Source organism: Blastomyces dermatitidis, assembly GCF_000003525.1.
Source record: "Blastomyces dermatitidis ER-3 genomic scaffold supercont1.5, whole genome shotgun sequence".
NCBI lineage: Eukaryota > Fungi > Ascomycota > Eurotiomycetes > Onygenales > Ajellomycetaceae > Blastomyces > Blastomyces dermatitidis.
Genome location: NW_025544778.1, coordinates 1,157,619 through 1,174,360, shown reverse-complemented (window position 1 = coordinate 1,174,360; position 16,742 = coordinate 1,157,619). Strand labels below are relative to the sequence as shown.

At 29.6% G+C, this 16,742-nt stretch overlaps 1 protein-coding gene across 1 annotated transcript; it reads left to right on the top strand.

Moving 5' to 3' along the window:
• Window positions 1-497: 497 nt before the first annotated feature.
• On the top strand, window positions 498-3,266 carry BDCG_04874 (2-deoxy-D-gluconate 3-dehydrogenase). Its single transcript, XM_045420519.1, has 3 exons — window positions 498-1,028; window positions 1,890-2,105; window positions 2,448-3,266. The coding sequence occupies exons 1-3, from the start codon at window positions 801-803 to the stop codon at window positions 2,895-2,897; spliced, it is 894 nt and encodes a 297-aa protein (XP_045276611.1). The 5' UTR covers window positions 498-800; the 3' UTR covers window positions 2,898-3,266.
• Window positions 3,267-16,742: the final 13,476 nt, after the last annotated feature.

The following is a 16,742-nucleotide window of genomic DNA, read 5'->3' as shown; positions in this document are numbered from 1 at the left end:
TTGGGGTGGCACGTGACTAGGGTAGGTGTAGTAATCACCAACATTTTCTGACACCGTTAGGTGGAAACTGTAGGCTACTGGGGCAAAAGAGCTCAATCACCACCAGCGCCTGCTGGTAGAAGGGCCGACCAACCGCAGGACCCTCAACACCCCCCCTCGGACCAGCTATCACAGAGTACAATACTTCCCCTCAGTGGCTCCCTTCAGTGGCCTCCCCACAATGGCTTCTTTTAATAATGGACTCAGTCAGTCCTAGGGCTCACGGGACTTCTAGGGCACACTCCTGGGATGTCTCTTAGCACTGTTAAAATGTCCAAGGGTATTTGTTAGGAATTTTTAAGTCCATTCTGGGATCGAACCCATGCATGTTGACCACAGCGGGGCTCACGCTCAACGGTCTCATAACCTGTAGGCTACTGGGGCAAAAGAGCTCAATCACCACCAGCGCCTGCTGGTAGAAGGGCCGACCAACCGCGGGACCCCCAACAGAAACGAGCGTTAGGTGGTTTGATTACGTTACATTATTGTAACTATAACTACTCCGTACTACTAACTATTAAATCCCGGATCTGCCATCAGAAACCCAGGATCCAATCCCGAAAACCCCCCCAGTCTTTCTCTTCGTGGAAGGAAAATAGGCACACAAGAAAAAACACATTTATCAAAATATTATTATCATCAACCTCCCATTCTTCACAGCTAGCTAGCTGGCCACATTTACATACAGCAACCACTATTCCCTTAAAGATTCATTGTACCGAACCGAAATCAACAGCAATCAAAATATATTCTAACAAATCATGTCACATTCTTCCACCTCGGACCCTGCCCAGCAGCAGCCCCAGCAGCAGCAGGAGCAGCAACAACAACAGTCAGAAACAGGCCCCTGTCTCCCCTCAGCGGGCGCGGTGTTCTCGCTGTTCTCGCTGGCCGGGAAGACCGCCATGGTGACCGGTGGTACCCGCGGCCTGGGACGCGCGATGGCGCTTGCGTTGGCGGAGGCAGGGGCGGATATTATTCTTGTGCAGGTGAGTGAATTTTTTTTTTTTTTTTTTTTTTTTTTTTTTTTTTTTTTCTCAATAGGATTACTGGTTATGTTATGTTTCTGGAATTCTTCGTCACAGATGAATTGTGATGAACTGAGTTTGTTGATGCTCCATCATCGGTTTGAGGCAATGAAGTTGAGAGCTGTGATGATAACTATGTATCATCGCCGTTCCCATTTTCTCCATCTTGTTTGTCGGATCTTGTCCTGTTTACCTTATCGTGAACACTTACCGTTTGTTCTATTATTGCCTATTTGATCTACCAATTCCCATTCCAGAAGGGATGGTTATATTCGTTGACAAATGCCTGTTTGGAAAACGACCTTTACCAGCAGTTGCATTTCTTATAGAAAATAGTCATGGGATGAGGTGCATAGTCACCTGAATCCTCGAGGCTGTAGTACATTTGGCACAAGTTGATCGCCTGGCTCCTTTCTGCCAACTTCCCAGGAAAAAAAAAAAAAAGAAAGAAAGAAAGAAAGAAAGAAAGAAAGCAAGGAGGAAGAAAATGGAGGAGAAGCAGGTCAGAGGAATGCTGGTTGCTCTTCTCCCTCCTTCTCCATCTTATGCCTCTTTTGTTCCTACTCCTACGTCCTGTTCTCTCTCCGGACGAAGGACGGGATCTACTTTCATTATATATCTTCGCGAGGGAAGACGAAGGACCCAGGGAAAAATCAATAGAATGGCTGCAACTTTGCCTCGTCATCCACTCTCTCCCCCCCCCCCCCCCTCCCCACTCCATCTATCACAGGCCCAAAAGAGATACAGCAAGTGATCAACCTGCAGCTATAAACCCCCCTGCTAACTAGCTTAACTACTTTACCCCTCTTTTGTTTTTTTTAGCGAGACGAAAAAGACACCAGCACTCGCGATGAGATCATTAGTCGGACAGGAAGAAAGGCGTCAATACATGTTGCAGACCTTGCCGACCAGGATTCCGTCAAGGGAATAATGCCCGCCATCGTGGAGGAGAGGAGAAATGTGGATATTCTGTTGAACTGTGCAGGGGTCCAGAGAAGGCATCCGAGTGAGAGCTTCCCGGATGACGATTGGAATGAGGTGAGTTGATATCATATGCGTTTTCTTGGCTTGGTTGTTCGTTTTCGACAACGGGTCGCTGCCCTATGTTTTATGTGTCTTCTTGTGATTTCCTGCTGTCAAGACGCCCCTTTTTATCTATATGTTCGGGCACATATATCCCGGGATGGCGGTCCGGTGAAGCGGTTTGAAACCTAGCGGACATCGTTGCGCAGATCATATGTTGCAAAATAGCCTGCCATTGGGACCCTTCCCGCATCTGGATGTTACAAACTACCCTACCATCGGCCTTCCTTGAGCGTCTTACGTTGTCAGTGCTAATTTGTGTTCACAAGACCCTGACTGAAGCTGACTGGCGATTAGGTTCTCCAAGTCAACTTAACGTCTGTGTTTACCCTCTGTCGAGAATTCGGCGCATATCTCTTGTCTCGTGATGCTTCTAGCTTCCAGTCTGCCCGGCGAGGAACGATTATCAACGTGGCATCCCTCCTCTCGTTCCAAGGAGGCATCACGGTTCCGGCATATGCATCGTCAAAAGGCGGGGTAGCACAGCTAACCAAGGCGCTGTCGAACGAATGGATGTCCAAGGGGATTTCAGTCAACGCCATTGCACCTGGATATATCGATACGGAGATGAACACCGCGCTGATGAATAATCCAGAGAGGAGCAGCGCCATCCTTTCCCGGATTCCCGCCGGCAGGTGGGGGACCCCAGAGGACTTCAAGGGGGTGGTGGTTTTTTTGGCCAGTGAAGCCAGTAGTTATGTATCTGGGGAAATCATCTGCGCCGATGGCGGCTGGATGGGACGCTAGAGAGAGTTCATCGTGTCTCCCGCTGAACAGCCAAAGGTAGGGAGGTGGCTGCAGGAAAGGAAAAATTTGCTTTTGCCAGCCCACGAAGAGTTTTCGACTGGCGGTTTCAAGTCCATGGGATCAGAAGAAGTAGCCGCATTAGTTAAGGCGGGGCTTTTTTAGAATGGCGAAAGATCTCGGGGCCATTTTTTCAGTCGGGTGGGATTCTTTCTCCCTCGTATTATTATTGCATCAGAAAAAAAAAAAAAAATACATAAATAAAAATGAAAAAACTCTATAATTCATGAATAATACTCTTTGATGAAGTGAAGAATAATATATGTGAGAAACAGTTTTTTATTTTGAAATTTAACTGAAATTTTATTTATATTATTTTCTTATTTAATCAAAAATATAATTAATATAATGATAAAATGTTCTTAGAGTAGTTGATTGATATTATAAGAAGTAAGCTACTATATAATTTTCTATAGAGAGCTTGTAATCACTGATTATATAAATTAACAGCTGCAGTGAGTGTGTGAGTAGAAGTAATTAACTTATAGAGAGATAATCTGATACTTTTCTTAACATTACTTTATCTGAGAAAACATTTACAATTTAACAGAGTAGCTATATAACTAGAAAGTAAAATCTACATATAAAATTAAAAGTATCTTTCAATGAAAATTTTGTAAAAGACTAATTGTAAAAATAAGTACTTACAGATAATTATTTAAAAGTTTATAGCTTGATATAATATATACTGATAATTACTAGAAGTATTCATAATAAAAAGATAAATATAAACTTCAGTTTATATAATTATATATAATCAAGAGCTGCTAACTCTATTAATTATACAGAAAATAAAAATAAAGATAAAAAGATTATAAAAAACAGAATTTTTTATATACTTTTTTCTTTTTAAAGTTTTATCTATGAAATCTTTTACTGAATAACTTTATAAAATCAAACTCAGTACTATAGTAATACTTATTAAAAACTCTTTATATTTAAAAAAATCTTAGTAAGAAAAAATCTCTTATTATTATTATTATTATTATTCTTCAATTATAGATATATACAGTAAGAGACTATAATATCTATTCAAGAACTTTTACTTCTCAGAGTTTTTCTAATATCTATAAAGTTAACTATTATACATTTATCAATTTCAGATATATAAAATCAGAAAACTTTAACTCAGAATATAAAAACTATTTATAAATTACAGTATTTTAACACCTTCTAATACTTTGAAATTATTTGACAATATTATGACAAAAGAAAAGAGAATAAAGTCTTAAAAATAGACACATTAAATAGATAGATAGTATAAGAGGCCTACGCTGAATTGATTGATATAATATTGATAGATCTTATATAACAAAGATAAAAATATTAGAGAAGAAAAGAAAGAGAAAGTGTGAGAATCAGTGATTAAGATGAATATTTATACGCATATATGATGATGTACGCAGTGGAGCTTCAGAGCGGAAGAATATACGCGCGTTTATAGTGACTGAGAATCAGAGTGTATATGAAATCTGTGAAGTGTAATGAAATAGTCTATATGATTAATCAGGTGCAGCCTCTTATATTAGCCTCTTCTTTTCAGAAGCAGTTCTCATCAGTCAAGAGCTGCTGTTTCAGATAATATGAAACTTGAAGTTCAGGTCAGTTAATTATAGCTGACTCATTTCACAAGATATTATCAGCTGCAGCTGTGAGATCTCTTATCAAGAATATTCTCAATCTCTCACTCAAGCTCATTATCTTCTTCTATGATGTCTGATAACTGTCAGTCAGAAATCAGCTGAGAAGAGAACAGATTAATAACAGTATAACAGAGCAAGCTTGTGTAGAATATATTATAAATCTCTGATAATATGTCAAGATAATAGTTATAACTACTTAGAACTTTTATTACTTTATATCTAATATAGCAGTAATTTAGTGTATAGAATGAATGTATAATTTATATATTCTTAAGATTTAATTATATTAGATCTTCTATCTTATATTATTCAGTGAGATCTCAGTAAATATTGATTTAATTCTCTTAATCTTATTTCATAGTTATTATGAAGATCTCTGTTTAATTACAGATATCTCAGAGCTTTATTACTATATTATCAGTAATCTGAATTGAACTGTAAGAGTTCAGTATAAACTGTGTAATCTCTAGAAGATTTAACACTTTTATATGATATTTATATATAAGAAAGAACAGACTTATTTCTATTGAAATAATATCTTAATTATTGATAGTAATCTCTGTATGTAGAAGAAGATTATATTAATCATCTTATAAGTAATTACAGAACTTATAAAGATAATTCTTTACAGTCTGAATTATCTATTCTGATGTATTATCAGTCTCAGAGTGATAAATAGTTAATAGATAGTATATAATCTTGAGAACTTGATAGATTCTAGTTTAGAAAGTACTCATAAATTAACAGTCTTAATTTAATACTATAAATCTCAGTAATTTATATATCTGATAGAACAGACTCTGTAGAAAGACTTTAGTAACTTGTTCAGTATTTATCTTATTATAAGATTTTAATATTATATCTTTACTTAATTAATTTATAATGATCAGAATGTCTCTATAACTCTTACTCTTAGATAGATTAATAGTAAAGTTAATTACTACATCTCATCAGATTCTATTAGAAATATTAAGTGATTTCAGTAGATCTTTTCTACAGTTCTTTTATAAGATAATAAAAGAATAGTAGTTACAGTTTCAGATAAAGTATCTGATACTATTTAATATCTTAGATTAATAGAACTCTCAGAAGATCATTCTATATAGTTATTTATAGTCTGAATAATTAGTTATATATGAATTATACATCTCTTATATTATCTGAGTGTATAAGAGTTTGAAGTGAGAGACTCAGTATCATTCATGAAATTATAGAGTATTATTATTATTAATTAAACATTCTAAGATATCAGTTCTTATCTATAATTCTGAGAGAAATCAGAGTATTTCTTATTATACTGCTTCAGTGAGTGCTTAAAGAAGTTCATCAGTTTAAGCTGCTATATACTATAGCTTATCTAATATAGATTTAGAAGAAGTTAAGATATCAGTGACAGTTCTAATTAAAGAAGTATATATAGTATTATAAGCTGTTTCATCTTAATTAACTAGTATCTTCAGATTTAAGAGTCAGTGCTCTCAGTTCATTCAGTGAGTATCTATTATATTAAATAATATATCTTACTCTTATTATAAGAGAGTATCTGTTATTAAGTTCTGACTGTCAGAACAGTAGTATATTATAAAATGAAAGCAGCTTAAGAACTTAGATTATTATATCTATTATTCAGTAAGTTTATAGATAGTTATAAAGTATTTGAGATTCTTATAATTTATAACTATCTTAAACTTAGAAATACTTCAGAGTTCAGAGTCTTATTCTTCTAAATAGTATATAATTATAAGAAGTTTCTTATTATAGATCTCATAATTGCATTCAGTGAGACTCAGTTTCTTAGATATAAAGATATATAATTATAGAATATCTTTATTATTATATTACAGTATTACTTCTTCTATTATATAGTTAGAGAAATCAGCTTTAATAACTGTCTTATAATCAGAATCAAAGATTATTAGTAGAGAGATATTAATGAATATCTTCTTTATCTGTATAAATACAGCTTCAGTATCTGCTAATTATTAAAATACTGAGTCTTTCTTAGTAAGATCTGTAAGTGATCTTGTAATATCTAAGAAGTTTTATATAAATTACTGATAGAAGTTAGTAAATCTGATGAAGTTTTGTATATCTTTCACAGTATATAAAGCTTCTCATTCAAGAATGATGAAGACTTTCTCAGAATTTATTTAAATCTTCTTATCAGCTTCTATAATAAAACTCAGATACTTAATACTCTTGACTTTAAAATTATACTTATTAATATCTATTGATAGTTCTGCTTCATGTAGCTATTATAATATTTTTTATATATATTCTTAATATTCTTTTCTAAATTTATCAGTGAAGATGAGAATGTTATCTAGATAAGTAAATATAAACTTATCAAGAAAATCTCAGAGTACTCAGTTGATATACTTCTGAAATATACTGAGAGTATTAGTCAGTTCAAAGAATGTGACTATTTATTCAAAGAGATTATAATATATTTAAAATGCTGTAAGTCATTCATCTTCTTCAGTGATATAAATCTTATGAAATGTAGTAATAATATCTAGTTTTATAAATTATTAAACTCATCTGATCTGTGCTAGAATTTTATTAATAAGAGATAAGAGATACTGATCTTTCTTTATCAATCTGTTCAGATCTCAGTAGTTTATACAGAATCAGAGTTCTTCATCTGATTTCTTTACAAAGAGAATAGAGACTGTGATAGAAGAGTTACTAATATGTATAAATTCTTTATTCAACAGATTATTAAGTGTCTTTCAAAGAAGAAGAAGTTCATTTCAGAATATATTATAAAGAGAGTCTTATAATAGTTCAGAGTTCTTATTATTCTTTTTCTTTAACTTAATACTGTGATTCACTTCAGAATCTTATAAGAGAGATATATTTATAATATTATCTTATTAAAAGATATCTAGATATTTATAATATTATTGAGAGAGTTTTGTATAAGAATCTATTATTATAATACAGAATAACTTTTCTAGAGTCTTTTTAATATTAGTCAGACTGATAAAATAGATTGATATATAATTCTGCTATCAGTGACTCTGTCAGTGCTTTTAATAATAACTTCTTTTTCAGAGTATTTTATACATGTTGATAGAGATCTATGTCAGATCTATAATCTTGTAAATATCATCTTCATAGACTCTATTATTGTTAGAGAATATTAAGCTTCTGTTTTAAGTATTCAATAAGATGTCTTATTCAGATAGTCAGATAAGTTCTAATATAAGATTATAATCAAGATTATTAACTTCATATATATAGATATTTTTATATTGATGTTCTTCTATATCTATGATTAGCTTTATCATGTAATAGATACAAATGTCTTTTAAATCATTAAATTCTGTTAGAAGATGAGGTTTTGATAGAGAGATACACTGAAGATTATAATATCTTATAACTGAAGATTTTATCATTGCATGGTAATATAGATCACTATCTATTATAATCTTCATATTATACATATTATTAATCATAGTAGATACAAGAATTATATTCATTGTCATTTTCTTTTTAAATTGTTATTATTCAATCTCTTCAAGCTTCTGTTTATAAATTTAAATAGAAGTTAATCTTTTCTCTGTTTTATCAGAATATTTTTATAGTTATTCTCTGAATCTTTCTCTAATGTAATGTGATTGATGTGGACAGACACTGATTCATTCTTCAAATGAGAAGATATATAGAATAATCAGTAGTTGAAAGCAATGTATTCTGATCAGTTATAGTTGATATACACTTCACATTGATATTAATCAGTGACTTCTTTGAGAGTGATCTCAGAGACTTGAAAGTCTGTTTAAATGACAGAGACTCTTGCTTATGCATAGATATTCAAGTCTACTCAATTTATAGCATCTGCATCATTATTATTTCTTAATACAGATGTATAAGTTGCTGAGATGTAATATCTTCTATCACTGTTCTGTATATTCTTGAGCTTGATAAGATAATCATTCATTATCTGAAGCTGTGTGCAGAAGTTTTCATAAGTCTGGTCTTTATCTACACTTACAAGAATCTGTAAGAGTTCAAAAGTTAATGTCTTCTTAAGCATGTTAATCTTCATTCAATTCTCTTAAGATTGATCACCTGCTTCTAGAATCTTGATGTTGAAGTCAGAGATGAATATTGTAAGAGAAGTATTTCTCTGTCAGACACTCTGTAATTAATCTAATACTTTCTGTTACATGATGATGTCTCAGAACAGAATATCAAGATATTTCATAATATTATCAGATATTTATAATACTGATTTGCATGCTTTTATTCATGAATGAAACTTCTATTTCACACAATTCTTCAATCATTCATTGATATATCAATCTTGATTGATTAATAAACTGATGAAATCTTTATCTACACTCAGTTTCATGAGTATTTTCATTCTTCATAATAAGTAGAGAGTGAGATCAGAAGTATCAAAATATATAAGAGTATCTAAGCATTTTTTCAGTGCTTTTATATTCAATTCTGTAGATGTTGATATTGCATGAGTTTCTTATTATGATAATCATTGAATCTCTTCTTATTGACATTGTTGAGTTGCATACATATCAGCTATTTATTGTTATTGTAGTTTTAACATTACTCAGAGTCACTATAACACTGTATCTATGCTTATATTCAGAGGTTCTCTTATATTATTGTTAGACATGATTATATTGATTATCAGATGTATAATATCTGTAGAAGTATAATCATATTCTCATACATTTAAGTGTCAGAACTCTCAGATCTTTCACTGATATTCTCTTATAAGATTTTATTCTCTTCATAAGATCTTATTACAGAGCTAGAGTGACTGATAAGTAAGCTTCTATCTGAGAACTCAGTGTTTACTTTGACTGTGTGTTCTCTTTCTTACATGTTATTACACATTCAGATATCTCTCAATGAATAATCATTTCTGATAAGAAGATAATATGTAAACAATTATTTTCTAATAAGAAGACAATGAACATTTTTATAGTGTAAGAAGCTTACACTGAATAGATTGATATAATATTGATAGGTCTTATATAACAAAGATAAAAACATTAGAGAAGAAAAGAAAGAGAAAGTGTGAGAATCAGTGATTAAGATGAATATTTATACACATATGTGATGGTGTATGCAGTGGAGCTTCGAGGTGAAAGAATATACGCGTGTTCATAGCGGCCGAGAATCGGCGATCGGAAATGGCCGAGAATCAGAGCATATATAAAATCTGTGAAGTGTAATGAAATAGTCTATATGATTGATCTGGCGCAGCCCGCCACAGATAGAAAAGAATAGAAAAGAAAAAGTAAAGTAAAGAGAGACTATAATAAAATAAAATTATTAAAAGATAGTATATAGCTGTTTTAACAGACTATATCTGATTAATTTTCTTCTCTTTATATTCAGATATTTCTGAATTTAGTCATTTTCTTATAGCTGCTTGAGTTTCTAATAGAAAGTCTATTAAGTATTTAATTCCTGTCTTAGTTGAGAATAAGAATCTTATATTTAATTAATTTAAATTATACTTCTCTTTCAATCTGACTCTGAGATTATTGTATAATACACAGTGTATTACAATATACTTAGAATTTTCATTTATATTACAGAATAAGCATTCTATTGAATCAAATTTATTATTAAATCTTTATATATAAGATTTGAAATAATCATATTCTAGTTTCAGCTGAATTATAGATGAGAATATTTTCTTTTTATATTGAATTAAATAAGATTTTTACTTGAGTTTTATTTCAAATTTTAAATAATGTATACTCTTCTTTTATTTCTACTAGCTTTTATTTTACTTATTTAAATAAGATTCTTTTATCTTTCTCTTTATAAAAGATTAGAATACTAATTTTTAAATAAATCTGCTTAATTCTGAACTCTTTTTTACAGCTGAATCAGTCAATTCATTATCATGAATATTTATATAAGTAGAAACTCAGTGTAGATAAATTATCAGTTTTAATATTTTTCTCTTTTGAATTTTTAAAACAGAGTTTACAATCAGTTCAAGATTCATTTAATTATTATAAATCTGACTATTTCTAAGTCATTTTATAGCAGCTTGACTATCAGAGAATATTTATATCTCTTTCAATCTATTTTCTCTTTTATAAGATTTTATTTCAATAAGTTTGAAAGCTTTCACTATTATAAATAGTTCAGCATTCAAGACTTCAGATTCACAGTCTAAATTTCAGAAATCTGAGATAAAATTAAGATTATCTTCAGTATAAGTAATATCTGTATTTAATCTATTAAAATTCTTATTTTTTAAGTCATCTGAGTAAATCAGAACAGAGTCTTTTATATTGATTATAGAGCTTCTTTTTAAACACTGTTTATATTCTCTCTTTTTAAATATTCACTTATTTATAAGTCTATGAGAGGTTTGAGCTTTTCTCTTCAGAGAGATATCTTCTTATAATCAACTTTTTCAATATTTAATAAAGAAAATTAATTTTTAATCAGTAAGTATAGTCTATATAGTTGAGAGAGTATTTTCTTTAAAGAATTATTTTTATTTCAGTCAAGAAATCTCTTTTAATTCAGTTTATTCTCTGAGTTAATTAATGAAAATGAAGAAGAGACTTTTTCTCTGATTATATAATTTAAACTTATCTTTATAACTTTCAGAGTATAGTTTATACAGATCTTTTTAAATCTAATAGCAGAAGAGAGAATTGAAGCTTCAATTTTCATTACTTTAATAGAAGATGATTTAAATACTTTCAGAATTCTTCTTAAAGCTCTGTTTTACAGACTTTGAAATAGTTCAGTGAAAGTTTCTTGATTATTATAAGAGGTCTACACTGAATAGATTAGTATAATATTGTCATACTCCCGGCCGCGTCAAGGCCTCACTGCGGTTTCACACGGCTCATTGCTTTCATATGAATGATTTCATTCTGACTGAACTGGTTTTCAACTGCTCTATGACATCATTTAAATATATTATAGAAAGATCTGATTGATGAATATAAGAATCTCACTTCTATACAAGATTAGCAGATTACTCTTTCTTAGCAATGAGACACTGCTGAGATATCACTTCAGCTATTCTTGCTTATGAAATGAAAGAAGAGTATTTACTCATTATCTATATAGAATAGCTAGATACTGACTTCTCATTAAAGAAGTCAGTGATTTGTCTTTTTCTTCTACTGAAATATATACAAGAGTTACTACATGTCTCATATAATCTTCTTAGTATACTAAGTATCATATCTGTGATATTCTCATAATAACTCTGTAGTCTATGAGCTCACTACTCAAGCAAGATAGTCAAGCTCACTTATACAGTTTCTCAAACAACTATCTTTATATAATACTGCTAACTAGTCATCACTTCAGTTCTACTATATTACAATTTGAATCACTTAATCTGATTATATATTTAAATCAGTCAAGCTCTAACAGACTAATATAATCTTATACATCTGTGCTGGGACTGATCTGATCTCACTCTCTGAGAGAAACACTACATCATTCTCTAGAGTGTGTATATCTTTACTCTGACAGAAATTCAAGATTTCTGAAACTGCTGTATATTTTTGTATAAGCACTTCAATCACTCTGTCATCACTGCAGCCTCTACACACTTATATCTATTATGAAGATAGAGAGATTAAGATCAGAGATTCACTGAGATATAAGAGAAACATCTTATCTGAATTTCACAGCTTTATTCATACTCTTGAACAGAAATTCTGCCTTAATCTGAGTCAGTATAATACTTATGAGATATGAGTAATATACACTGTTAACCTTCTTAAAGACATCTCTGCAACTACTTGAGCTATCAAGAAGAAAGAGCTTGAGTATATCAATACTATTATAACTTAAGAAGAATTCAAGAACTTTCTACTGAATTAAATTGAAGATCACTGTAATCACAGCTTCATAGCAGTGCAGCAGTTCAACTTATTATATTAATAAGATAATGAGAATTCTTCTGATTTCAATATAAGATTTAAAGAATATTGAGAGAAATTGACTGATAATTTAAATTAATTAAAAATACAGCTTTATCTTATAAAGCTGACTCATAAGATGTGAATAATAATATAATAATATCAGAGTTCATTAATTAATTACACTGAGCTTGTTAATCTGGCTTTTCAGATCTATTTGAATAATTAATTCTCTAAGAAAAAGATTAATAAGACCTCTTCTAAGTAATTAATAATAAGATCTAAATAGTACTGTGATGACTTCAGTGTGAAGAAAGTAAAGAAGAATTCTAAATATTCTGATTCTTTACTCACGGTGAAGAAATGCTAAAAAAGATTTGATAAAGATCTCTATTTCAACTGTGAAGCTGATAATTACTATATCAGTGATTATAAGAAACTGAAGAAGAAAAGAAACTGAGAAGATATCTTCTCAATGTTAACTTCTCTTCTGATAAATGTATTCATGAAAGATAAAGAAGAGAAAGAAATGAAGAATTGATAATTCTCATATCTCTGAGTTTATATTATGATTACAATGCATACTCTGAATAAGAAGATATTAGTAAGATATTTACTTAACTCTGAAGTGAATACTAACTTCATATTCTATTTCTTTTCTTTGATGAGGAATTGAAAGAAGATAGATCTGTCAGACTATATGAAATTTACTGATGAAATAAAATGTCACTGTTTTAACATAATTTAAGCAAAGTATGTAATCACAGACTCAGAAGAAATCTTCAAGAAGAGCAGTCTGCTTCTTCATACAGTCAATATTATAAATGAGAATATTATTCTAGATCTTCTGTGATTGAGAGAAAACAATTCTCTCATTAACTGAGTCACTCAGATGTGACAGTATTATCTCACTGATAAAGAGACAGTGATAGAGAAATCTGAAGAGTTTTATCAGAAGAATCTTGAGAAAAAGATTGAGTTAATATACTGTGTAGCAGGTGATTGAAACTTGAGAATAGATAAAGAAGCTATTATTCTCACTATAAGATTAGTAGCAGTATCTGTTATTAAAGATGAATATATATAATGTCTCTTTACAGATTATAAGAATATCTTTTTGAAAAGAGAAGCAGTGAAGTTTTCTGATATCAAGATATAATATGAGATTTATCTTAAAGATGATGTAATAGCACTGTATAAGTCTCTTTATAACTTATCTATAAAGAAATTGAATGTTCTGCATAAATATCTTGAAGAAGCATAATTAAAAAACTGAATATATTTATTAAAGAGTTCAGCAGAGACATCTATACTCTTTATACTTAAGAAGAATAGTAGACTATGTCTATGTATAGACTACAGAGATCTTAATAAGATAATAATTAAGAATCACTATTTATTACTATTAATTAATGAGATGATTGATTAATTATCTGAAGTAAAGATATTCTCAAAGATTGATATACAGAATGTCTATCATAGAATCAGAGTTAATAAAGATAATATTTGAAAAATAACTTTTCATATTAAGTATAATAATTTTGAATATCTTATTTTATCTTTTAATCTTTATAATACTTCAGTCATCTTTCAGATCTATATAAATAAGACACTATAAGACCTTGTTAATATCTTCTGTATAGTATACTTAGACAACATTCTAATCTTCTCAAAAATGAAGAAAGAACATGATATTCATATTCAAGAAGTATTGAGTCACTTAAGACAGTATTAACTCTATATAAATACTGAAAAATACTCATTCTACATGCAGAAGATTGATTTCTTAGATTATATTATTAAAATAAATAGCATTTCAATGAACAGAAGCTGAATCTCTGTCATTGAGAACTGACTAATAGTGTGAATATACTGTGAGATGCAGATATTTCTAGAATTTATAAATTTCTATAGATAATTCATCTATGCATATTCATGAATTACTGTCTCTCTTACAGATCTGTTAAAGAGAAGTGTGAAAGATAGAAAAACAGAACTATTTATTCTCACTCAAGACACTGTATAGATATTTATGAAATTAAAACAAGCTTTTACAGATGTTATAATACTGAATCACTTTAACTCTGACTTACTCAGTCAGTATAAGACTGATGTATCTGAGAATGAGATCTGTGAAATCTTTTCACAGTTAACACTGAAGATCTTTTAATATTAAAAGAATCAGAGAATAATCATCTCTAAAGAAATAGATAATGAATTATCTGTAAAAGAAGACTTTTTTACAGAGTCTATAAGATACTGTAAATGAAGATCAGTGATCTTCTTCTTCAAGAAGTTATCACTTATATAGAGAAGATATAATACTCATAATTAGAAGATATTAATAATTATTAAATTCTTTAAGATCTGATGATATTATCTTCAAAGTAGTAAGTACTCAGTATAAGTTCTCACTAATTATACAAATCTGTATTACTTCTTAATAATAAAGAGCTTGATAGAATATCAAGCTAGATAAGTAAAGCTGCTTTTAAAGTATAATTTCTATATCTGATACTGTTTAGATCAGCTTAACTCTGCTAATATACTATCTAAACAGTCTGATTATAATATTATTAATATAAAGAAGAATTCTATAAAAGAATCTTTACTATCACTGCAGAAGAAGCTGGCTGCAGAGAATTAAGATTCTCTGAAGTTTGAAAACAGTGTTAAAGAGACAGCTGTGTAACTCAGTATAGAAGATAAAAGAGAATCTGAGTCTCTGCAGAGAACTGACACTGAAGATTATAAGTTTCTTATATTATATCTTATAACTATTGAATTGATAAAGAATGAAATAATCTATAATCTTTCAATCTAACTACTTTTGAAATTTATTGATAAGTTATAGAAGAAGAATGTCTCTATTACAGCTTAAATTCAGAAGTTAAAGAAGAAAGAATTCAGTTTAAACTTGAAAGAGACAGACTCTGAGTGAGATAATACTGCTAAGAAATCAAGTCACTGATAACTAGAAGAATATAAACTTCTACTACTGAATAATTCAGTCTTTATTTCTTATAGCAGAGCAATATATCAGAAGTTATTAAGAATTCATTATAATAATTTTTATATAGAGTACTTCAGATTACAGAAGACTGAGAAGCTTCTAAAATATAAATATATTTAAGATAAGCTTCAGACAGATGTTAAAGAGTATATTAAGACTTATAATATCTATCAAAGAATAAAGATTCTGTAGTATAAGTAATACAGTGAGTTAATATCACTATCTATTTCAAAGAGTTTATAATAGAATCTATTGATAGATTTTATAGTTAATCTGCTGAAGTTAATAAGAGTTAAAGAATATAACTTAATTTTAATTATTATTAACTATTTTATAAAGATAATTAGATATATCTCTATTTATAAAAAGATTAAAGCTTCTGAATTAACTGATCTGTTTTTAGATATTATTATTTATAATCACAGTACTCTGAAATTATTAATAATAGATTGAGAATCTCTCTTTATTAGCAAATACTGATTAGCTTTTTACTATTATCTTATAATAAGACATCTTCTCAGTACTGCATTTCATCTGCAGACAGATAATCAGACTGAATACTAGAATTAGATACTAGAACAGCATCTTCAAGTATTCTATTTATATTATTAGAATAATTAACTCAAATATCTTCTAACTGTTAAATTTGTATATAATAATATAAAGAATGTAATCTTAAAGATATCTTCTTTCTATACTTATTATATATATAATTCTTCATTACTCAGTAACATTATAAATAATATTTTAAAGAAAGAAATAGACAGTCAGAATATTAAATAGATACAGAGAATGAAGTATTTCTCAGTATTAGAAGTAAAAGTAAGATTGAAACTTTTGAATAAAATTTATAAGAAGATAATGAAAAACATCTACTATACTCAGAAGTAATAGATAAAATACTATAATTAAAAACATCTTTTAATGAAGTTCTTAATAGAGAATCAAGTGCTACTTTCAGTAAAGAATATCAAGATAATAAGATTATATAAGAAGCTCAGTGAGTAGTGACTAGAATCTTTCTCAGTAATAAGAGTAATAAGTAAGCAGATATATAAGTTAAAATTACTGACAGAATTGAAATTAATTTATTCTGTTTTTCATATTTTCTATTTAAAACTCTATAAGTAATATCTCACAACAGAGCTATCTCAGTTAAATAGTATTAAGATTAAGAATAATACTGAATATCTTATAAAGAAAATATTGAATAAATGAATATATTACAGTAAGCTTCAATATC